This window comes from Dipteris shenzhenensis, chromosome 33, assembly GCF_047967505.1.
Source record: "Dipteris shenzhenensis isolate YYH24624 ecotype China chromosome 33, Dip_SZ_1.0, whole genome shotgun sequence".
Taxonomy (NCBI): Eukaryota; Viridiplantae; Streptophyta; class Polypodiopsida; order Gleicheniales; family Dipteridaceae; genus Dipteris; species Dipteris shenzhenensis.
Genome location: NC_141628.1, coordinates 40,013,567 through 40,039,357, shown reverse-complemented (window position 1 = coordinate 40,039,357; position 25,791 = coordinate 40,013,567). Strand labels below are relative to the sequence as shown.

General features: G+C 46.5%; 1 protein-coding gene across 3 annotated transcripts in view; it reads right to left on the bottom strand.

Annotated features, from left to right (window-relative positions):
• Positions 1 to 13,396: 13,396 nt before the first annotated feature.
• Positions 13,397 to 25,791, bottom strand: part of LOC147880104 (leucine-rich repeat receptor protein kinase HPCA1-like) — a 217,811-nt gene continuing 205,416 nt past the window's right edge. For 2 of the 3 annotated variants that reach the window (XM_087371552.1, XM_087371553.1), the window contains 2 exons: positions 14,026 to 14,172; positions 13,397 to 13,757 (listed from right to left, as the gene is read on the bottom strand). In XM_087371552.1, the coding sequence (XP_087227678.1) occupies positions 13,569 to 13,757; positions 14,026 to 14,172 (336 nt within the window). In that variant the 3' untranslated portion in view covers positions 13,397 to 13,568. The remainder of the gene's footprint in view (positions 13,758 to 14,025; positions 14,173 to 25,791) is intronic. The other variant, XM_087371554.1, reaches the window with a different exon arrangement.

Below are 25,791 nucleotides of genomic sequence, written 5' to 3'. Positions count from 1 at the left end.
GACTGAGTTGGGAATGAGTAGTGGGGATCATCCAGAAACGGATGGTCAGACGGAAAGAATCTACCAAATTTTAGAGGATATGCTTAGAGCATATGTGTCATTGAGGGAACATACATGGGACAAGTGGTTGCCATTGTTAGAGTTTGCCTACAATGATAGAAAACATTTCTCTACAAGGTTCAGTCCGTTTGAGCTGAACTATGGTTATAGACCAGCGAATCCAACTATAGTTTGAATACCTCAGAAAGTGCCTAGTGCCGCGAACTTTGTGCTTCAGATGCGGGAGATGCTAGCACTTGCGAGAGCTAACATCCGCCAAGCTATGGATAGAGCTAAGGCGTATGCGGATGAAAACCGATCTGCTAGAGAATTTAAGAAAGGAGAAAAAGTTTTTGTCAGAGTTCCTTTGCACTCCAAGTCTTTGACTGTAGGAGAGTGTGCTAAGTTATCACCTTGATATTGTGGGCCATGGTTAATTCTAAAAAGAATAGGCAAGGTAGCCTATAAATTAGAATTGCCACAGGGTTGTAAGGTGCACCCAGTGTTTCATGTTTCTCGTTTAAAAAAAATTTTGCATACAGGTGACTCACTAATCGAAGGTGTTGTTTTGTTTCAGGAGATAGAGGATAATGCAAGACGCAAACCAATAGGAATACTGGACCGAGGAACAATGCAAGTACACAATCGGAAGATACCCACGGTGTTGGTTGCATGGCATGGTCTACCTCTATCAGAAGCTACCTGGGAATCCGTATACCAGTTACGGAGTGTTCCCAGACTTTATCATCCAAGACGCTGATGCTGAAGAGGAAAGGAATGTTACGCTCAAGTCGAGGTAACATGACATCGGAAGGGTCAGTCGGCATTTTCCATTAAAGGATCAATGTTTGTATTATATTTGTTTGGGCTTCATGTAAATGATCAAAAAGGGATAAAGGTCAAGGTCCTTGGTGAGGGTGACATGGCACTAGACTAGGTGGATCTAAGGCTAAGGGACTTTAATGCATTTAATGTGCCTAGGGGCAAATGTTTTAAAGATATCCCAAGAGAGGGGTAAATAATGCATTAAGGAAGGACCCTACAATTATGACATGTGGCATACTAGATTCATCTAGGGAGTCTTGGGGCTCGTTGGAAAAAGCAAGCATGAGCTTTTACGTAATGAGACTATCTGTGAGCTTGCTACCAACGAGGTTGGCTGGGAGGAGAAACCAAGTGCCCATGCCCGTGATTCGACGAGAAGGGAGAAATCAGATTAGACTGTGAAAGTCGTGCTCTAGCTGCATGAGTCATCGTTAAGACTGGCCCTGTGAAGACTGCTCCCAGGTAGGTGTATGATTGTACAATCTCCTAGCTCACCTCAATAAGCAAAGCTATGTCGGTGGAGCACTGGTTGTGAGGTGTTGAAGATCATAACCTTGGTTTCCCAAGGTAAACCGTCATATACATCTTTTGGCCAGGGCTGCTGAGCTCCCCGTCCGAGCTGTTCCCTGCTGCCTCTCCATCCTGCACCCCTCTCCCCTCCCTTCCCTCCCTTGCCTTCCCCTCCCTCCTCCTCTCCCTGCCAGCCCCTCCCCCGGGCTGCTGCTCCCTCCCCCGCTGCCCTCTCCCGCTCCCCTCCCTCTCTACCTTCCTCGACCCCTTCCCTCCCCTACCCTCCCTGCCTACCCCCCGCTTCCCCTCCCTCCCTACTCTCCGCTCCCCCTACCTGCCCCTCCCTGCCTACCCCCCCACTGCCCCTCCCTCCCTACTTTCCGCTCCCTGCCTACCCCCCACTGCCCCTCCCTCCCTACTCTCCGCTCCCCCTACCCGCCCCTCCCTCCCTACCCCCGATTCCCCTTCCCCGCCTCTCTCTACCTCCCCGTTGCCCCTCCCTCCTTACCCCCCACTCCTCCTACTCCCGCTCCCCCCTACCCCACTTCCCTTCCCTTCCCCCGCCCCTTCCCCCCGCCTCTCCCTCCCTTCCTCAGCCCCTTCCTCAGCCCCTCCCCCGGCCTCAGCACCTCCCTCCTTCACTCCCTTCCCCCTCCTTCCCTACCCTGCCCCTCCTTTGCCTGTCACCCCCCCCTCCACCCTCTTCAGCCCCCTCTAGGAGAAAGATAGAGAATGTCTCTTCCCGGCAACAATTTTTCGGACGGACTGAGCATCTTCGTATTTGCGTCGGCCTTTCCACCTTGATTGACGAATGGGTTCCTATTCAGCCAGTCCTCGACCGCTTCCACTGGCCGCAAGAACAATTACCTTTTCCAAAGACGAGCTTCAACACTTCAAGACTGATTTAAAGCATGAGTACGCTACCTCACTCTTTGCTTGCACTCACGGTTCCCACCCTTCCAAGCTACGCGCTAGGGATTGGATCCTTCCGGCTTTACCTGGAGACCTCGCAGGGCACCTTACCGATGTTCGTCTACTTGGACAAGGGTTCTTCCAGATGGCCGTTGATTCTCCAAAATCAACAGGTTCAGTACTTAGGGCTAGTCCTTTGGCATTGAGCTTCAGGAGGATCTTTTTGACACCCTTCACTTTGGGTTTCGATCAGGTAGAGGAAGATAGTAGGGTTACCTCACTTATCATCAGATTCCCCGGCCTTCCTTAGATTTACCATCGACTCTTACCATCCATAGGAGCCACTTCTCGCTTGGTCACAGAGATCCCCCCCCCTCCTTGGCATGCCCTCTTCAGCAGCAGAGGCGGTCAGATCGAATGGGGTGCCACGAGTCAAGGTCATCGTCTCTGACCCTGATATTACAGATGATCACATTATGCTTCAATGACCAGATGGTTCCTTTTTTTGACAGAGATTCAAGGTTACTGGGAGACAGGATTAGTGTAGGATTTGCAGGACCCTTGGGCACTTCGCCAGAGATTGCCCAAGAAAGAAGAAAAGGCCCAAACGGTTTATTTCGGCTTCTCGTCCTACTTCTTCTGCATGCGCTACCAAAGCCCCCACTTCTCACCCAGGACCTTCGGGACCAGCCCCTAGACCTGGAACCTCTTCTTCAGCGCACACAGAACGATCAGCATGTCCTGCTCCTGTCATCCCCTGTTGGATGCCTGTGAGGGTTGCTGACACTCCGCCACCTCTACGAGGCACCTCGGACCATTCTCAGTTACAGGCAGGTGATATTCATGTAATTGTTTCAGGCATAGATGTGGTTGCCCCTGTCCCCCCACTTGCTCATCAGGAGGAGCAACCCATTTCTTCAGGTCCTATCACTGATGTTCCTAATCAGGCCCCTGCCCCTTTTAGTCACACTTCACCTCTTGATAGAGGTAAGGGGGTTATTTCTCCTACTCCCTCGAGTGCAGGGATTCTTCACACTCCTATGCCAGTTCCCTCTTACAGGAACTCCTTTGCAGTACTAGCAGATTTGGCAGAGTTTGAGACAGAGGAGTTTGTACCCTCTACCCTGGGGAAGCTGGTTATGGGGATTCCGTTGGACAGGGCTTCCCCCTCTGCTGGAGTGGGGTTTCTTTCACCAGTTGATTTCCCTCCGCTTGACAGGAGGACTCTTTCACAGGAGAGGATCTTCTCCACCACCAGGTCGGTAGGGCCTTTCACCCGGCCTTCTCCTCCCATCGATGAGGATCATTAGTTGGAACGTTCAGGGCCTTGGTGGTATGCTTCATCGCCACCGTAGGCAGCTGATTCATAACCAACTCCATCCAGGTGTTTCAGGTGGCCCCATTGATATCCTTATGCTCCAAGAGCATAAGCTGGATGGTAGAGATTGTGCCAAGTCACGTAAGCTTCTTTCTGGCAATACTTTTTTGTCACCTGCCTTGGGCACCAGGGGAGGCATTTGCATTTCTATCTCTTCTTCGATGCTCCCCTTGGTCATTGGACATGGAGTCATAGTCCCCTCTAGAGCACTGTGAGTTATTTTGTTGATTGATGGGCGTAAGGTTGGCTTTATTAACCTTTATGCACCCAACTTGAGAGGGGGATCGTGTCCTCCTTTGAAAGGAGTTGCTCTCTTAGTCCCATATTGCGAATTCTTGGACTATTGGGGGCGATTTCAACATGGTTGAGATGCCTTTAGACAAAAGAGGGGGTAGGGAAGGTGGCATTCACTCCCTTGAGAGAGCAACATGGGATGCCTTCCTTTTTCACTTCAGTGGCAAAGATATTTGGTATGATGATGCTTTTCACACTCAGCCACAGTCTCTTCTATTTTCTTGGTCGAACAGGAGAGTAAGGATGCCTATCCACGCACAAATTGACAGATTTTATGTGGATGATTGGGCACTGGACAAAGGTGGGACAGTATGCATTAGCGCTGGGGTGTCCACTTCAGATCATTTTTCAGTTGTTTTGGTGGTTTCAGAGCCTCGGGCGAGAGGCCGCTCTGCCGGTATCAGGATTCCAAATGCCTTCTATGTAGAGGAGGGCCTCACAGAGGTAGTGCTACAGATTTGGGTTTCTCACCTGCAGGGTGGGCAGTCGTCCACGTCAGATGTGGCTGCAACTCTCACTGACATTAGCAGCTTTTATCATTATGTTGCTGGTATCAGGAGAGATGAGATTTGCAGGCGAGAGATTGCCATTCGCCAGCAGCTTGCAGCTCTCTAGAGAGAAGAGCAAAAATGGCCTACAGATGCTTGGATTTAGGAGCGCCTTGCTGCAACAAGGGTTCATCAGCAAACACTTTTACATCAGAGAGCAGAGTATGCCTTTCACGCCAGAGAGTCTTTCTGGACGCAGAATGGAGTCGTCAACAGGTAGTTCTTCTCTACTCTTGGCCCTAGACATAGTAGAGAGAGGTTTCGCAGCTTGTTGACTCATATGGGGTACTTCAGACACATCCAGATGCCGTCGTGCAGATTTCTTCAGATTACTATGCCTCTCTTCTGACTGCAGATCCCGATTCACAGGCCAGAGATGATGCTAGACAGGTTGTTTGGCAGAATATTCCTATGTTGGTGGATCGAGGTATGAGAGCCTCACTTGATGCACGCTTCACCAACATAGAGTTCAGGAATGCTCTTACTGCCCTTCATAAGGGTAGTGTCCAGGGTCGGATGGACTTACACCTCCTTTTTTAATTATTTTTTGGGATTAGATCGGGGATTACATCACCGCAGCCATGCATGGCGTTTGGGACTTGGGTGAGATGCCAAACTCACTCTCGAAGGGTCTCATTCATCTTATCCCAAAAGGAGGTTGTAGAAATTTAGTGTCTCAGTGGAGACCGATCACCTTACTAGGCTCTAAGATCTTGGTGAAAGCCATCAGTCTGCAATTGCATCCCATCCTGCCAAATCTTATACATGACACGCAAACAAGCTTTGTCCATGGCAGAAGCATTTTTTATAACATATTCTCATTTTGGGAGGCTTTTGAGTGGGCTATGCATGAGGGCCATAGGTTGGCAATTCTACTCCTCGACTTCAAAAAAGCATATGACAGGGTAGATTGGGGTTTTCTATAGGGAACCCTTCTTCGCTTTGGATTTTCCGATTTGTGGATTAGAGGGGTTTCTGCTCTTTACAGGTCAGCCCATAGCCAAGTACTCATTGGTGGAGTCAGGGGAGACAGGTTTCAGATTTCCAGATCAGTCCGACAGGGATGCCCTCTAGCCCCCTTTCTATTCTTATTTGTGGCTGAAGCTATGAGCCTCTATATTAGAGCTTAAGCTGATATTTTTGGGCTGAGACTTCCGTTGAGACAGGAAGAGGAGTTGCTGGAAAGTGAGCTGGTAGATGACATGGCTATTTTTTTGGATACCACTCCACAGACACTCGCCTCTTTCAGGACAGCCTTGGATTTGTTTTGCATTGCAGCAAGGCTCACATTTACTGGAATAAATCCAATGGTTTCTAGATTAGTGATGAGGACACTCCAGATTGGGGTGCTGATATTGGCTTTACTTGGATTCAAAGGGGTGTCTCCGTCAGGTATCTTGGATGCCAAGTTGGGGTGGAATTTCTCCAGCATAGCAGTTCGCTCCCGTGTTGGAGAGCATCAGTCGGAAACTCCTATTTTGGAGTTTGTCCAGACTTGACCTTGCATCTAGAGTGGTGGTTGTAAACCAGGTACTGTTGGCTACAGCTTGGTTTGTTTGCTCTTGTTGGTGCCAATCTACAAGCAGTATCACTCAGCTCAAGAGACCTGTCAGGAATTTTTTGTGGAGTGGATTAGACGGCACTTCAGATGTGATAGCCAGGGTGGCTTGGGAGACTCTTATTCTACCCACTGAGGAAGGGGGTGTCAATATTATTGATCTAGACTTGCAGTGTAGAGCCTTGCTCTGCAAGATCGCGGTCAGAGGTTTGATGCTTGGTCAGGAGCCATGGAAGGATTTTTTCTTACGTAGTATACAGACATGCGCACCTTCTCAAGGAGGAGATTGGATGGACAACCCTAGATGGATCTTTACGTTAGCCCATCTCAGATCTCCTACCTCCCCTCTCATGACTACCATTCTGAAAGCTTGGGACAGCTTCAGAAGTACTCTTCGGAGAGTTCCACTCTCCTCTCGTGAAGAAATTGACAGGCAGCCCGTCATGTGGAATGATTGCATACTAGATGAGCATGGTAGATCACTGGGCATGTCACACTACATGCAGTGGTCTAGATGGGAGTTGGGCCCTGCATCCACGGTAGGTGCTTGGAAAGCTTTCTCGATGCTTCCAGAGGATCAGAGAGTTCGTTTAGTTAGTCACCTCAGAGGAAGTGCAGCCAGGATGCAACAGATAGATGCAGCCATACCAGTGGAGTGGATGGATACATACCATTTGCCTATTTTGGAGTCCACCTGGTTGGGGGCTTTTACGAGGATAGGTACCCCTCTGTAGGTTATAGGCTTGCGGGATGCACATGAGGATACCCTTGTCTTTTAGGTTCATGCAGAAGGCAAACTCCATAGATCTTCAAAGGACATTCTCTTGGAGGCTCCTTTTCAGCCTATCAAGATTGCAGGATACATGGAGATGGGTAGAGACTCACAGTGGTATCTTGATCCAGACCTAGTTCTCCTGGCTCTTGGATCTTGGAGGCTTTGGTTGTATGGAGGTTCCCTTATTAGATCCTTGCAGTGGGATCCACGGGAATGGGAGTGGATAGATGCACGGCACCGAGAGAAGAGCATCCCCTTCTTGCGTTACACCGTCAAAAATGCCAAGAGATTCTAGCTCAGTTGTAGAGGTTGGAGGCCCTCTAGAGCTCCTCATTGGGATACTTTTCAGATTTCTGCAAAGATGCAGAAAAACCTTTGGGGGAGACTTTGGAAATCCCTCAGGAATAGGAAAATCACGTTAGTCATCTCGCTTACTATTCATGGAGGGATTGCAGTGAGCTTGTGGAGATCCAGGTTTGGGGCTGACCCTACATGTCTTCGATGCCACTCAGCCGTTGAGTCAGTGCAGCACTTCCTTTGGGAGTGCACTCAGGCGAGGATGATTTGGAAGGGTGTTGCTAGGATACTTTGCATTTTTCATAGAACACCCTTCTTCATGACCTGGGGATCAGTCCCTTGGTTGTCACTCACTGGTCCACAGGCTTTCTTCGAGGGACATGACACGGACACAACTTTCTTTGTTCGGCGACACATTGTGAAGTCATGCTCCCTCCGGGATGTTTCGTTTACTCCATTCAGAGCTCCCTGCGCTTCTATTGACACATCTTGGGAGATTTTGACTAGTATTACAGCATGGCATATTTGGAGAGCTAGATGTACAGAGGCTTTGGAGGACTCCCAGGTTCACCCTTCTCAGACTATGGCCAGTATCTGGGCAGATACTATACACACTTTGATGGCCATTTGAGTGAACATATAGGGAACCTCCAAGACTGCTACTGCGAGGAGGGTTGCTTTTCTCAGAGTCTGGAAGGGATCTCCTTTCTTCTCTGACTCTCCTTCAGGGATGAGGTGGCATTTTCAGCCACCACCTGGGATTTTTGTTTGCTCATTCTGAGCTGTTTTTTCTCATGCTTGACATGATGTACTCCCGCACTTGAGCTTGCTCTGCGGTTTTTATTCATAATTAATGAAGAACTTTTCTTGAAAAAAAAAAGAAAAGGTAAACCGTCAGGTCTCTCTCTGCAAAACACTTCTAGAGCCTCCAAGTGTTTTTGTAGCCCCTCTGCTATGGAAGATATGAGTACTATGTCATCTGTTTATAGTAGTATTTGCACCATCAAGTCAGCCAGTAATGAGCCTTTGCCCCCTAGGTGATCTAAAAATGATGTGATCTCATCAATGTAGAGTCCAAATAGAGTCGTGAGGGGGAATCCCTGCTTCACTCTGATAGTCCTCTCCACCTAGTCTGATGTACCTCCTGGGACGCATATTCTCCCTCTGACAGACTTGTATGAGCTCATCACTCCCCAAATCATGATCTTTGGGAGCTGCATCTCCTATAACCTCGTGAATTAAGCGGGATCGTGAAACAATGTCGAAGGCCTTCCGGAAGTATACAAAGCAAGCATAGACTTTCTGGTGCCTGGACTTCGCCTCCTCAATGATAACCCGCAAAGTGAAAATGTGACCCAGGGTGGAGTGCTGTCTTCAAAAACCTGCCTGCCCGAAAGCCCATTGTCCATGACCCTCCGTGTGGCTGCTAATCTCCCGCTCTAGTACTGATCCATATTTCTTGACTAGAGTGTGCCCAATCATGAGGGCGTGGTAGTTTTAGTATCCATGGGATCTCCTACTTTATGTATTGGTAAAATGGTGGTGGTACTCCATGTAGATGGGAAGCCATGACATACAGCGTGGTTGAACAAGCGTGGTTGAACAATTGTGCTAGGATTGGGGCCCGGACCTCTTGTCCATTTGCAAAATGCTAGGTCCATAGCCCCTCATGGCCTGGTGATCTCCAATTATGAAGTCTCGGGAGCGCTGCGCGCACATTCTGTGTAGGAAACACATGGCACGTCGTGGATCTAGGTATATATGACATATCCGGTAGTGTTTGGCCTGGAACCTCATAAAGAGAGCATACATAGGTGTGCCAAATACCCGGATCAGTGATGGGGATAAGCAGTTTCCCTTTTGTGAGAGGCCCCTAGCCAATAGTGGGGTCTCCGCATGGTGTATTTCCGCACGGAGCTTGCTCTAGCGGGTTTCTTTCTTACTTAATAGAAGTCTCTTTTTTGGAAAATAAAAATAAAAAAATAGTGGGGTCTCCTCCTCGAAAGGATCTGATTACCTCATCCATCTTGTGTGTGAGAAAAGCCCGCCGCTTCCGTCGTATCATATGACGTGAGGCCGACTGCATCTCAAGTGGTGTCATATGTCCCAAAGCTCACTCATGTATGAGGGAAGCTCTCATCAATCTGCACTCGTCACATCGAACCAAGGATTTTGAGGCATCTTCCCATCGGGGACCCGCGAGGATCGAGTAATGGGGAAAGATCTGATAGCTGCAATCTGTACCACAGAGACCAAGGTGTCTGAAGCATGGCTGAGGTCTATATAGGACTGGGAGCTCAAAGGCCAGGTGGCTCACGTACACGGAGTCGAGTGTGATCAAAATGCATCTGGATACAAGTGGGTGGGGTGTAGGAGGAGCTCTCTCAATGGCTGGCATGGTGGTAGAAATGTAGAAGGCGAAGTATGCATGATCCGGCAGTGAGAGGGGGGACGGGCACAGAAAAGTCAAGTATCCGTGAGGAAAAAGCTATTGGACCTATCAAGTAGTCATCTCTCCACCATGTAGGAAAGAGGTGAGTCCGCCAGATGAGGGCCACTTCTCGAGGCCATTGTATATAATCAGGTCATGGACAACAATGCCCAACTCAAGCATCACCCAAAACCTGTCACATGTGGTACGTGTGCTAGGTGTCGCATTATTCCAAGCTTTGCTAGATCCAGCTCTGGTACAATAAGTCATATGCAAAATCTAGTAGGCTCACCTGCCCATCGTCTGTGCGTGCATTGAAAGTCACCAAGGGGGAGAATGTCTCCCTACTAGGAGAACTCTGTGATGTCATCGAAGATCGTCTCATATGGACTATGTCCCTCTGTGGTGACCTCATGTGCATATGACGAGGGTAGGTTTGGGTTGGTAGCAGGCAATAGTTATAAGTTATAATTCAACAACAATGCATATAGTGAAGCAGTTCAAGAGTAGTGATAACCCAAAAAACTCAATAACTTCAAGGACCTTATGAAATTATCAACACATTCACTTATGTAAGGTCAGCAACTGCCAACAGCACAGCACACCACAATGAAAAGAGGTCATGCATCAAGTTGGATGCCGTGTCGACATGTGTCGTGCATGCTCCTCTCTTTGTACTATAGATATGAGCGGTTTCAGGTGCCACTCCACCATAAACTCCAGTCTCGCTGTCTCCAAGCATATCTTGTCACTGTACGCAGCCCTGCCTCAAGGCTCTCATGCATTTCAGTGTAGAAACCAGGTCTTTATCAGTGTAGGTCTTCGAGAAACCCCCAGGGTCTAACCAGAGGGTACCATTACAATTCCACACCGCCATCTTCAGCTTATTTTGTGCTCTCATCTCAGGGATCAAACACTGTCATGTGCTGGTTCATGCTCCTCCTTTCCTCTCTCCATTTTCTAGAGGCCTCACATGCCTATGAGACAAAGCACAACCTAGAATAGTTTCTCATAAAGCCGCAATGGGCTAGTGCAGGGCCCTTGCTGAGTGCTATACTAAAAAATCCAAAATCCTGAGAAAACACAAAGATGTAGAATCCAAAAGTACCAACTAGTATCCCAGTGCCTTGGCAGTCCAGGAGTGCCTATGATGGGAGGTCCTCTAGTGAGATATCAGGATATGTCGTATCTGCCTCTGACTGGTCGCCTCTCGATGACCTCCATGATCTCTGTATGTCGTGGGCCATATCATGAGTGATATGGACTCTGAAGGGTTGTCTCCTAATGTGATAGGGGACATGGCCTCCGTGATCTCTGTATTTCGTGTGCCATATCACGAGTGATATGCCCATATCCGTGATCTCTGTATATCGTGGGCCATGTCAGGAGTGATACCTTGTCTCTGAGGGTCCCCTCTCTGAGTAGGGCTAGGATGGACTTGACCTCGATCGTGCATGCTTTGGTCTATCTCTGTACTATGTCTGGCCTCACTAATCCACCATGTCCTCATCTTGACTAGCTCCTCCTCTCCACTGTGACCTGGTGCCAACTCGAACGTGCAAAAATCTGTGACATGCTGCTATATCCGGTCTCGCTCTATCTCTAGTGTCATTGTCTCCTACTACTGTCTAATCTGTCCCTGATAGAGTCTCTCTATGTTATCGCATCTTGGTCAAGTAAGGGCAATGTAGACCTGATCATAAAATCAACCAAGAAGTGGTCCAAACCATGCCCGATGAGGCAGTGATATCATCCATGAATCTCATAATAAGCTTGGCTTGAACAAAGGAAGTGCTCCTATGTCTCCACCTCCTCCAATGTGAATAGCTTGCACATCCGTGCTGCTCTCTAGGTGCGCCTGCAGCCCTCTCTATCTCAATCCTCAGCTAGTGAGACGAGACCTGCATATGTCTTATTGCAATGCTTAGTGCATCTGAGACTCATCTATCCTCCAAATACCAAGGAATGAATTAAAGGTAGCATCCTAAACGATTGATTCTAGGGTGTCTAAGGCCAGGGCAAGATCTACATCATCTGAAAGAAAAGTTGATAGCTCACGAGATAGGTGGCTCTCATAGACCACATCAAGGGCATGATGTTGATGTGGGTGGTGGTAGGGGAATCGAAGTCTATGTCACATGTAGTAGCCGAGATGGCAAATGCCCGGCTGTAAAGTCATGTACACATGATACAAAGGCTGGAGGTCCCATCAAATAGTCTACTATACTTGTCCATTATACATGACCCAAGATGTGTACCATCCCCATCTCCAATAGGTAACGTGCACACCCTACACATATGGTGCATCATCCAAGTTCCTCACTATCTATGGCTCTACTAGGTCTGGTACTCTAAGGGGGTTGGATCCAAAATCTAGTAGGCCCACTGTCTACTCCAATGTGTGTGTTGATTTCCCCTAGTAGGAGGGTCTTCCCCTACCTAGAGAACTCCAAGATGTCATTGTGTATCATCTTGTATGAACTGTGTCCCTCTGCGATGACCTCATGGGAATAGGACCATATATCTGAGGGGAATTAACACACTGCAATGAAGACCTATGTGCAGTCATGTCAAATCTCATGTCAAATCTCGTATCCACATGTCGTGCATGCGGCTACTTCCTCATTACAGATATGAGCGGTCTAAAGTGTGATATGAAAGAACTGGTACACCCCCACAATCTCATACCCTACTTTCTCTCCTCATCTCCTTCCATGGGTCAACTCCCAGGTGTATCTGGGCACTATGGTAGCCCTCTCTTAGGGCTCTCGTGTGTCTCGCTATATAAGATACTTCTCTACGAGTATGAGTCTCTTACCCCTGGGTTAGACCATAGAGTTCGGTGGCAATTCCACACGGCCAGGCACAATCTGTCTTGTACACCTGTCCCACAAGCCTCACACTGTCATGCACACTGTTTTTATTTCTTTCTCCTCTTTCTCCTTTTTCTCGGATGATCACCTTACCGTCTCTATATCCACATTTCTATTCTTGTATTGCTGCCATAAGTAGAATCATTCCCTTTGTTCCGCGCTCTTGTTGCAAGAGTGTGAGGTCATTGTCCTAGTCTCCTTCAGGGCAGCCCTCGTTCGCAAATGAATGTTGATCTGTCTGCTACATTTCTGAAATTGGCTTTACTGGTTTGTCAGCTTTGCCTACTCTCCAGGCTGCATCTAAAGTCATATTTATGCCCATTTGTTAACCAAAGCTTCAGCATCCCTCATGGGCGTGTCAGCTACTGCCCGCCCTCTAACAAGTATGGGAGATTGTTGCCAGCCTCACAGCTTGGCAGATTTAAAGATCCATATGTATAGAGGCCATAGAGGGCGCTCAGACCTACACTTCCCAATATATTTACGTCATCTGGCGTGATATTATCCATACTCTTATGGACACCCTAAGCAAGATTCAAGGATTTTCCATGCTGCTCCGGCTAGGAGAGCATCTTTTATAAGGGACTGGGACCATGGATTGTTTTTCTCACAACACCCCCATAGGCCCTTCTTGGCAATAACTAGCTGTGCCAGTCTATGCATAACTATCATATGGGATGTTGATGTACACAAGAGTTGGTTTACCCGTATTTCTGTGTATACTTAATATAAGTCTTTATTCTTGCTAACAAAAAGGCAAAAAGTAAAAAATAAAACCACATGTTCTCACTAGAACAAGGATACGAAATTTATTTTCTGTGTTTTTTCTTTAGAATTGAATATGTAGATTGAATCCACCAAAAAGAGGAACCTCAGTTGAATATTCTTCATTATTCCTACTAACAAGTGACAAACAAATGCTTATAAAGTCGTTTTTAAAAAAACATCTGCAATTTGGAAAATTCCAACAGTGTGCTCAATTTCTCATAATACGATAGCAGTTGCACCAAAAGATCTCATTGTGCTACAACTGTAGAGATCTTGTAAGTTCTTAATTACCAATGCAAAGAATGCTAATCTATATAATGAAAATTTCCGAAAGGTTTCACATTTTAAAGCACTAAGATTTCAACAAGATTCAAGGACATCTGATGTAAAACTGTACTCCATACTACATTCATGTGCAAGATCTGTGCTGGTGGACGCTTGAGATCTACTTTCCATACAGAAAGCAGTGAATGTCTGAGCATAAGTTCTCACATGGTCCGGGGGAGGACTTAATGTTAGGAGTATTTGGCCCAGGGTTGTTACAACATCCTGCATGAAAACCACCCAGTGCTCTATGTAGGTGAGTTATTTTACATGCTCTAAAAATTGAATCAGCTCCTCCACACAGATTTTATATATGGCACCTCATAATAATGCAACCCTGTGCTAAAAGAGCTTACAGAAAAAATTCCATGGTGCATATATTTTAAAAATGTTAATTTGACCACACCCATATGGAATCTGAAATTAACTGCGCATAACTATGATGCATTGAGATTTGGAGGAAGACAATATATCAAGGTTTCACATCACAAACCTGCATCGAGGGTCTCTGTAGCCGTTCAAATGAGGTACACTTTACAGCTAACTCGGCCACCTGCATGTATGCTTCTGCAGGATAATTAGGTCCAATTCGTCGGTCAATGATTGCTTGAATTCCTTTTCTCTGAAGTTTTGGCCTAACCTGAAATATTTCAACACCAGAAACACTTCATCCGATTGCACATGACAAAGTAGAATCCCAAATATTTCACAAACAAGTATTTCAACCCGCATCACTGTCATCTTTTAATACCTCAAACTGTTGTCAAGCATTATCCACATTGAAAGTTGTTCAGCCGCTATAATTGATCAGGTATCCTTAATACTCTTTATTATTCTTCACCAAATTCTTGTTGATGTGTTCTTAATCCCTTCATCTCTTTCTTTCACCCTCACGCATTGTGTAGGTACAAGAATTAAAATAGCATTCTTCCAAACAAGTTCGGGGCATTCATTATACAGGTTTTTGGGGATTTACTTGTGGTTGGTTGCGAGTTCTTGGTGGTATTTTCAGCAGAGGTAGCTCCTCTCCTCAGGACAGTGCAAGCTGAGACAATGGAGGACACTAATGCCACTCCCATCGCCGAACCTGCAAGATTGAAGTCACAATTTCTTTTCCTCCTGACATTGTGCAGATGATTGAGGTAGCAAAGGAGGGTTTTCGTTCGACGCACATCATTGGCTTTCTACCCGGTAGAGGCCAACAGTTACGTGATTGGGTGTACACCAGCATGGCCTCATTGGGTGTCTCAGTTATGGTTTTCCGATTGCTTGGCAAAGGGTACTTTTCTTTTGGCCTTCAGTCTGCAGAGCAGGCTCAAAGAGTACTTATGAGCTCACCGATTCAATATCAGAGCAGAGTCATCCATTTGTGGCCTTGGCAGAAGCACTTCAGTTCTACTTCCCCGGGACCGCAACAGGTCTCTTTTTGGATGCTTTTCCCTGGACTTCCTGATGAGGTCAGCTCTTGTCGCAGAGCTGTGGAGCATATGGCTAGTGTGGCAGGTACAGTCATCCCTTTAGGTGCTAGACTTTCCTATGCTCAGTCACTTGCTGGTACAGGTGTTATGAGGGTTAGACTCATTTCAAAGTTCCCCCCTCCTCGACCTTTGCCTACTTTGATTTCGTACTCCACGGGAGATGGGGTCCAGATGCAGCAGAGGGTTTTGTATGAGGGTCTTCCTGATCAATGTCTTTTCTGTCAGAAGAGAGGTCACTTTATTAGGGATTGCCCCAGTTGTCGGCCTCGATCAGAGACTCCGGATCCATCTCATCCTATGAGTGACCCAAAACCTACAGCTCAGCCTCCAGGGGTCTCTGAGCCTGCTTCGACTCATTCAGCAGAGCGAGAGGAGACTCCTCCGGGGGAGCCTCCAGTGGACTCAGAGGACTTGGAGGTGCCTCCAGCGGAAGAGCTTTCACGGAGAGCTCGGAGGAGATGGAGACAGAGGGAGAGTCAGCAGTACGAGTAGCCCCAGGTACGAGCTCACAGATGGCAGAGAGTTGAGACACATGTGCAGGAGACCCCAGAAAGGGGAGATACAGAGGACCATCCGCAGGGAGGTCTTGACACTGTGCAGGAGATGGTAGCTCAGGGAGTTGAGACACACGTTTAGGAGGACCCGGAAAGGGGAGATGTGGAGGACCATCCGCAGGCAGGTCCTCACACTGTGCAGGAGACACTAGCTCAGGATTTGATGACTCTTGACACTTCTACCCCAGAGGTTCAGATATTGGTTACTGAGACAGTTATCCAGTAGGAGAGTGCTCAGGCTGCAGTTACGGTGACGGATGCCTCTTCCTAGCAGTCCATGGAGAGAGAGGTATTTCACGACACAGGTCAGAGTCAGAGCCCGTCCCAGGATCTCATGTGCCTGTATGAGGTTCCCTCGAGACCTCTTTCTCTTCCCCGCCGCACAGTACCTTCTTTTGTTGCTATGCGGAGCGTCCTTTTAGACACCCCTCCCAGTACAGCCTCGTCCTCGCAGCTTTTCTCTCCTGGTTTATCCAGATCTTTTGCGAGTACGGTCACAGATTTCGCTCAATACCCAGACAGGCGTGAGGGTTGGGAGATCCTAGCAGATGAGATCGAGCGAGATTATCAGTCACCCATGCTTACAGGCACCTCGTCACAGATTCTTCCTCTCCCTCTCACCTATTCCAGGAGCAGAGTTAGGACGGCTCAGCCCTTTTCAGCTCTTCTGACTCTTAGACCTGACCCCAGGATGGTTGACAGAGATCTGCCCGTTGAGTTTTGGCCCTTTTTGGCTCGAGGGGTTTCCACAGACTCCCTCACTCAATTGGAACTTCTCCTAGTATTTTGTCAACGGTCAGAGGAGGTAGAGGAGTACTTGGGATCTGTTACTCTCTCCAGAGAGTGGCAAATTCTTCATTTCTCCGCAGGCAGCTTTCGATCTCGGGGGAGCGTGGAACGGTTGAGAGAGGCTTGGTTGTCAGAGGACACTCTTGTGGATCAAGGCTGGTTGATGTGGGTAGAGGGGGCTTTGGCTAGAGTCAGCATGGCCTACTAGTTGAGGGCAAAAGAGGAGAAGGAAAAGCTCAGAATCAGAGATCGGAGCGCAAGAGCGGAGGTATCCAGACTTCAGAGATTGATTCAGAGTTTTCCTCATTCTCTTTTCATCAGAGGGCAGCTTTCAGAGGCTCAGGAGAGACTAGAGGAGATTCAGGGCAGGAGGGCCCAGTTCAGGTTTTACTCCCAGCAGACTTTCTAGATCCAGAAGGGGGATAGATGCTCTGGAGCGTTCTTCAGGGCAGTGGGTCAGAGATACTCTTTAGACAGTCTTCGTAGACTTGTGGATGAGGCCGGGTCTCTTCAGACGGACCCTCACCGTCTTGTTGAGATCACTACCTATCCGGCAGGAGCAGGAGCTTCTGGACACTGAGTTTGCTGATGATACGGCACTGACAGTCAGAGGAGATGCATATAGTCTTGCTACTGCTACGGATTCAATTGGCAAGTTCTGCCTAGCCTCAGGGGGACTCGTCAATTGGAACAAATCAAAAGGCATCTGGACTGGAGCTCAGCAGGATACCCCAGCATGGGGAGGAGACAGAGGCTTTGTATGGATACCCAGAGGCACCTCCACGAGATATCTAGGCTTCCAAGTTGGCATTGAGGTGTCCCCGACGCAACAGTTTGCCCCAATTCTTGAGAGTATCCGGAGAAATCTAGCCTACTGGAGTACGGCTAGACTTTCTTTTGTCGGAAGAGCACTGGTACTCAACCAGGTTCTACTAGCGACTATGTTCGTACGTTGCGTCATGTTGGTGCTTTCATGCTGACTCGATCCGTCAGGTGAGGAGATTGCTTCGGAACTTTCTGTGGAGTGGTGGTGATGGTTCTGAGCACACTAGGGCCAGAGTTTCATGGGATACTATCACTTTACCTTTCTCGCAGGGAGGACTTGGGGTTCTTGATCCGGAGATGCAGAGCAGAGCCCTTTTAGTCAAACTTCTTGTTAGAGATTTGACTCCAGGAGATCAGCCATGGAAGCAGTTCCTACTGCATGGGATTCACCAATGCACCCCTAGAGTACCAGGTCAGTGGGCAAGTAGAGTCAGTTGGATCTTCCTGACGGACCAGCATTCTCAACCTTCCTCACCACTTGTGAAAAGGCTTATTCAGATATGGGATCATTTTCGACAGCACCTCATCAGAGCAGTTCCCTCCTCCAGAGAGGAAATTGCCCAACACCCACTTTACCATAACCCCCTGGTTCGGTACCAGGGATCTTCCCCTGGTACAGAACTTAGGACTCCCTTGGTCAGATGGCATGCTCACGGGGTTGTGAAAGTCGGAGATTGGTTAAGGGGAGGTGTGGAGATGTCAGAGGAGGTGATCAGAGATAGACATGGGCCACTTGGACAAATTGCTGCCACCAGATTACTGATCATGAGAGCTATTCCTTAGGAGTGGAGGGATATACTTACAGATCCAGCCTATGTTCATCCCATTTCTACTTGGTCAGGTTGTTTTAGTGAGGCTGGGCTATGCATTGGAGTTCGCTTAGGACCGGCACCATTTATTTATTTTGAGACGGACTCCTCTCACAGATTGTATTCCACTCAGCCCCCCCTAGATCGACAGGAGCTTCTTTGGTAGAGACTCAGGGTCATTGGTTGCCTAGGTAAGGAATGGGCCACAGATCCTTCCAGGTTGACCATTGCAGAGGATACTAGATAGAGACTTTGGATTTTTCAGGGTCGACATCTTGCGGAGCTTGACTGGGACCCAGGTGAGTGGGCATGGCTTGCTCCGGTGGCAGGCGTTCGTCCTCTTTCATTTTCCCAGTACTCGACAAGGGCAGGTTACAGGCTTCAGCAGAGAGACTCTCATCACCTACCATCTGCCTCCCAGCATTGGCACACACAGGGACTTACTGCACAGCTCTTGCTGAGCTATTGGACCCACTTTTGGGGCATCAGTAGAGCCAGGAAAGTCTCCTACTTTCTTTGGCTCACTATACATAGGGGCATACCTATGGGTACTTGGCTTCAGCAGATGGGTAGACCCTCCTTGTGTATGCGTTGTCAGCTTGCAGAGGAATCTAGCAAGCATTTGGGTGGAGATAATCTTCACATTTCCTCGACGCTATCAACATCCGCCCTGCTGGTGCAGGGCGGATGCCCTCTTCGTAAGGATGAGGGTGATTTCCAAGATGTAGAGCACATCTGGTGGTGTTCTCATGATCTTTTGGAATGCAGTAGTATATAACTGCCGGACAAGTGGAAATGCATTCTGGAGCTTGAGCACAGTGGCGACAAGTCAGATTTCCATCCTCTGCTCTAATCAATCCCACATTACAAATATGTTTCATTCTCCCTTTCCATTGACTCTCATTTTGAAGATGCATTCTAGAGAAGTACGAACATTCGAGATTGATGCATCGTAGGTGCCCTGCACATCTACTGAAACGCACCACCCCATCAAAACAATCACTACTGCACGTCACATAGTCAATCCATGGATGGCAGTCATGCTTTCGTTCCATCCCATGCATGAAACTCTTCTTTCCATAGGGAGGTAGCTCAAAAGCAACATATCCATCATAGATCTTTGGAAACTCTACAACTTGCATGATATTTGCAACATTATGCAGAGCAGTATGCAAACTAGTGCTCAAAGGAAGCCCACGAATCAAGTCAAGAACTTACTATTCTTATTGTTGTCCTCATCTACATCTATATGCACTATGGAGGCAGATTCTTCTTTCAAAACTTGGCATCTCTTGCTGAATTCGGGATTCAGATGGTAGCCGTTCTCTCCATTGTGCAGCAGAACTGGTTCGAGCTTTATACCTTCAACATCCATTCCCAAAGGCTTTAGAGTCACAGGCGTATCTTGTAAGTCAAATGATTCACGCAAGGTGTCAAGAGAAATCTTTGTCGTGTCCTCCTTGAAACCAAGGTCATCTTTTGTTGAACTTCAGGGCCAAAAATGGTAATCTTTCTAGTGATCTTGTCAGCTAAAGTGATCGCAGCAGAAGTAGCACAATAGAGAAATGCATTGCAAGAAGGAGCTGGAGGAGCAGAGAACACAGTAGAAGTGGGACACGAGAGCAATAGAAGCATAATAAGAGCGCAATGTGTTGCAAGAAGAAGCTGGTAGACTGAAGTGAAGCTAGCCATAGATAGCTGTCATGAAAAGCAACTGGCCAAAGGTAGCTCTCATGACATGCAACTGCCCATAGCTCATGCCCATAGCTCACCAACTCCACAGAAGAATGATGTTAACGAGGATGATGGCCACGAAGAGTTACTCAGCCCACCATTCCATAAAACGGCCTGACAACCACGTCTCCATAGGGAGGTATATTCCAACGTGCATGTTATAAGTTAAAAACCAACGAGATGAAGAGGCCAATAAAATACGGAGTCAATAACTTAATCACTAACAAGTTAATAATTTAAAAGCTAATAAACCAATAAGTTAAAAGCTAATAAGTTAATAAGTTAATAAGTTAAAAGCTAATAGGTTGATAATTTAAAAGCTAATAAGTTAATAATTTAAAAGCTAATAAGTTAATAATTTAAAAGCCATGCAAAGTAAATAAGTTAATAATTTAAAAGCTAATAAGTAAACAATAAGTTTAATAAGTTTAATAAGTCTCAAAGCTATAAAATGTATCATTATGAACTTTATAACTTTATAATTTCGAGATCCGATGTCAAATAAATTTTTTTTTTTGCAAATCCGCCGTCGTCAAGATTTCCCTCTAGCGTTGATTCTCTGACACGGACAAGGCTATATTGTGAAAATAATTTCAAAGCCGGCGGCATAGTGAGACTCCCCAAATAATACATGCATAGGTTGAGGGGCCCTAGCTATTACTATTTCAATACCTGCTTTTAAGTTTCGAGGTATTGTTTGTTTTACATTTTGTAGAAATGTTGACCGATCAAAAGCGGGTCCTAGCAACAAGCGTGGGAGGCGGGGAGATAACAGGAAAGGGAAGAGGAAATGATGATCCTCTTGAGGTCAATGCCCCCATTCCTGATGTCAATTCTATGGGAGCAGAGGATATGGGAGACATGAGGTAGGGGCTTGGAGTGGGATCTGCAGCACAGCCTGATTCTGACCATGTGCCTTCTTTTGAAGAGTCCTCCTTACAGACTGTGCCATACATAGCTCAGCCGGAGCATTCCTCCTGGAGAAGGGGATTCTTTGTCTGAGAATTCACTTTATCTAGATAGGGGGGAGGACATTCTCCAAAAAACAAGAGTATTTTCTTGTTTTCGGTGTCCTCCAGTTCCTTTGTGAGGGCTTATCCCTTATGCCAAGGTGAGGGATGATGTGTTTGGATTGAAAGCCGCCTTCGGTAGAGAGAGTTATGTGAAGGAGAAGGGGGCTTTTATTGTTTCTCCTTGGACTTCTGGGCGAGAGGATTGCGATGTTGATGACGCTATCATGCAGGAATGGGACCCTATATGGGTTTCCATTAATGCAGAGTTTGAGGCAGAGCTTGTTGGGCAGCCTTTGTGGTAGGTTATGCCCAACAAAATGTTCTACGTTTGGGAGAGCAACCACAGGATTGCTGCATGGCAAGCAGTAATCAAAGAGCGGTTTTCACAGATGCGTGAGAAGCATTGCAGAGTCCTTTGCACAGTCATTGATCCTACACATGTTAGTGAGATTCCTATGCTATCCACCTTATAGAGGATGAACTTGTAAGAACTATTTTCCTTTTTCTTAGAAACATTATTTGCTTTACTAAATAAAGTCAATTGCGTTCCTTTTAGTAGAAAGAGTATTTGATGGTTGATCGCTACTTTTGCAAGACGATAACTCAGGGTCGAAGTGAAAGATCATAGTGGTAGGGAGAGAAGCAAGCTAACACTAGGAATAGAAAGGAAAGATAACAAGCATAATGTGAATGAAATAGAAAGAAAATCAAAGCAATGGACAAGTACTCACATGATACCAAAGAGCTTGATGTTGACTGATGTGTTAGACAATAGATAAGCACAACACTATATAGTATGACATTAGACTCTAGAAAGCCATAGTGTATATGGGATAGCTCCCAATATGACACGTGGCATGTCTAGGACTCACTAGACTATAAAACACACCTAGACCACCTAGAACACTCATTTTAGACTCACTTTGGCTTCATATTCCAACACCCCCCCATGAAGACAAGGTGAGAGACTACTGGAATGGAACCAAGAACAGAACATGACAATGATAGTCATCAAACTGTGCACCCCATGTAACTTAGAGGCTAAAATTTGAGTGTGTTCAGAGGTTGATCCAAGCACTCTCATGGCTTGAGACTCGACATGCTCAGAGGCTCACGTTATAGCATGGCTACATGACCAGCTCATAGGTCTAGGAATACACCAACATCTTGGAACTCGGCCGAGCCTGATAACGAGACCTATCAAAGCCAATACATATGGCTCCCACAGTACATCCCCCCTTGGCTTCATAACAGAACATGTTAGAAAGCCCCACACCAAAATACGAAAACCAATACATCTTTTTAGGAGGACTATCCAAGGCAGAGGACCTTTAGACTCAATGAAAACCAAGCACTCAATACATATCATTTTAGGGGGACTACCTAGGGCAGAGGACCCTAAAATACATCAAGCTGTAGGAATAATAGAAGTAGATTAGAAACAAAAGTCCCGATCATCAGGTAAATAGACCTCTAAATATAGAGAGATCTCTAATGTCGGCAGTAAGAGCATGAGTCAGTGTCGAAGCATCATCTTCTTCTTCGTCTTCACTTGTTGCAGCCCCAACCAAGTTGACATGATCCTTGTGTTGTTGCTTGGCAAGCTTCTGGAAGCAGCAATCCTCGGTGTGACCAAGCTTCCACAATGATTGCATTTGAAAGGCTTGAATTCGCCTTTGCCTTTACCCTTGGAGTACAGTACAGTGGAGTCCGAAGTGTCTACATACTGTCTGTCATGATCAATAAGAATAGCAGCCATATCATGATAACCCATTTGTGTCACACGCAATGCTGGTATGATCTCCTGGTACTTAGAATTTTCCTCAATGCTCGAGAGGAGCACAACAACTTGATCATCTTCCCCCACAGAGGCTGCCAAACTAGCAAGCTGAGTGACAAGGGATTCCATATGATTCAAGTGAGCAAGAAGAGAGTCTTCATGCTTCATTTGCAGCTTGAAGAATTCCTAGCTGAGGAATACCTTTGAATTGATGATTTTGTTGCCGAACAATTCTTCAAACTTATCCCATAAGTCGTGAGCAGTGGAATCAAAATCAAAATGATGAATAACGTCATCACCCAACCCCAAACCAATCAGAGATAGAGCTTTGTCATTCAGATTCTCCCACTATGCAATTTTCTTTTCATCTGATTGTGGCTTTTTCTCCTTTCCACGCACAACATTCCACACTCCATCTTTCATAAGTACAAGACGCATCTTTGTTTGCCATGTAGGCAAATGCTTACCATTAAATTTCTCAAACGAAATGGTAGTTGATTTGGAAGACTCCATGGCTGGAATTGAGTAGAAATGCAAGTGTAACTAAGATCACCTTGATAAGTTCTTCATGAGCTGGAGCAAGTTTGGAACTTCTGCATGGCAGACAGAAGTACAAGGACAGCAGCTCCAAGAGAATGACGCGCAGAATATGGGCAGCAACTTGTGGGCAGCAGCTCCAACAGAATGCCGGGCAGAAGGAGCAAATGGTGGGCTGGAGTAGAGGTCAACGATGAAGAGGATGGACAGCTCCACGTTGAGCTGACTGCATCATGCTTGGGCTATCAAATCATTGAGCTCCAAAACAAAATTCCCGCGTTAAAACAAATTTCGTCACTTCTTGCAAGGGCTATAACTTTTCACAGAAAACTCGGATTGCAATTACGTAAAAACAAAATTTGTAGTACTCAAGGTCCTTTGAAGACACAAAGCCGTGATTCTGCTTCTAGATCCAGATAGAAGCGTCACATCGTCCGCAGGTCACAAAAAGATGTAGCTGAAGGAAGGAGAAGAGAGGTGGCAGATCATGGCGTGGAGAAGAGAGCTCAAGGAAGGAGAGAAGAGGGCAGCCTTCCAAGGAGGAGGAGGTAGAGTAGCTTCATTGGACTCCCTCACCTCAACCTCTTAAAAGGGAAAGGGAAAGAGAGAGCAGGGCTAGGAACATGGCTCTGATACCACATGAAAGATCATAGTGGTAGGGAGAGAAGCAAGCTAACACTAGGAATGGAAATGAAAGATAACAAGCATAGTGGAAATGAAATGGAAAGAAAATCAAAGCAATGGACAAGTACTCACATGATACCAAAGAACTTGATGTTGACTTGTGTTAGACAATAGACAAGTACAACACTATATAGTGTGACACTAGACTCTAGAAAGCCATAGTGTATGTGGGATAACTCCCAATATGACACATGGCATGTCTAGGACTCACTAGACTATCACACCTAGACCACCTAGAACACTCATTTTAGACTCACTTTGGCTTCATATTGTAACACGAAGGACAGTGATAGAATGCTATACCTTCATACAGCAATTCTCTATTCTGTTTGCTCTCTTCAGGGCCAGCCATCAAGGTTCAAACATCGTACAAGTTAGGCAAGAGATGGTGGGTTACTAGGCAAGGTTTGCCTACAGATGGCAGTAGGAGAAAAGAGAGATGTAAAAGATTTGCTTGAGATTGGCTAGGAGCAAGAAGGTAGAGCTGTAGCCGATTCTCTAGGAAGAGCGTGGGCTGAGAGAGCAATCATTTGCAACCAAGATGAGGCGAATTGGTCAAGTATAAACCAACTTATAGGCATGGAAGGATGGTTGAAATAAAGGCCGGATTGGGCTGAGCAACGTGTGTCAAAAAGTGATGCCATGCATGGATTGTGTATTGGACCTAGGCTATATGAAAAGGGTATGGCATGCAAGCCACTACTTTCCCCTCCTTTTAGAACTTTTATAAAAGGGATGGTGTCCTCGAAAAGTACTTTTAGAAAGTACCTTTCTAACTCAAACTTTGCTTTGCAGAAAGTAAAACTTGCTTTTTGCAAAGGAAAGCAAACTTTGCTTTGCAAAAAATAAAGTAAAGAACTTTTAGTTCTAAAGGCATACTATTTTAGAAAGTATAACCACATACACGCATGCATGTGAACACTTGTCCATTCTAGAACTCATGTGGAAGTCTAGCTTTAGTTTGCATGTCTTTCCACGCATGCATGCACACACAATGCTTGCATGACACACAACTAAAGTGAAAAGTAGAGACTTTTAGGAGTTTCCACTAGTAAGGTTACTTTGCAAGGCATGCAAGCCCAGAGAGTAGTGCATGTCACACATGCATCAGCCTTCATGTCACGTATTCTAACTTTACTTTTCAGAAAGTAAACCTGCATGCAGCCTCGTCGAGAGAACCACAAACAGCCTTGAAGCATCTAGGCTCCAAAGCAAGCTGCTTTGCAGCACTTTTCCAGCCCACACACAGCCCAGAATAGATCTGTGACTATTCCAGGCTGCTCCACGCCTTCCACAACCAGCCATGTACAGCCCAGTCAGCCTTAGGACAGCACCGCGCATGTTCTAGGCTGCTGTAAGGCCAGAAACGAGCCTCAAATCATCATCTCCGCACAATTTCTTCTGGCAATTCATCTTGCCTTCCTAGAATTCATTTCTTGCAAAACACCATTTCAGATATTACTTGCTGCAATTTCTCTCACTGCTTGTTTCTCAACTTGTTGCAACCCTCACAATGCGTAACAACTTGCATGCACAGCCTGAGGGAGCAAAAAAAAAATTTCAAATAGCTCGTATTCAATCGTGCATCCATATCTCAGCAAAGCATACACAAAAAACACGAATCTCAAGCACAACGAACTCTCTTCTCCTTCCTCTAGCAGGGACGTGTGCATCCTTTATCAGGATAAGCACTCCCAAGGGAAGTTACGATTTCACTCATAGCATTAGGGCTCTACAGAGTCCAAAGCAAGCCCTGATACAAAATGGAACAACCCCTAACCAGGTCAGGTAAGCCCTAAACCCCGGTAAGGTACAACTTCAAGTCAAAGTCCAGTCAAACAATGGGAATCTCCCGCAAATAACCCATAAGGGTTGGAGCTAGAAGCTCACCTCTCAGCCGTAGGCTCAATACGTTGAGCCACCCCCGAGCGAGAGGTCTAGACCACCACAGAGAGCCATCCAGCCTCAAAGTTCAGACATGCATCCATATCACATGTCTTTTCCTCTAAATGCTGCTCTCAGGCCAGCAAGTCTATGTCCAGAGAAGCACACTCCT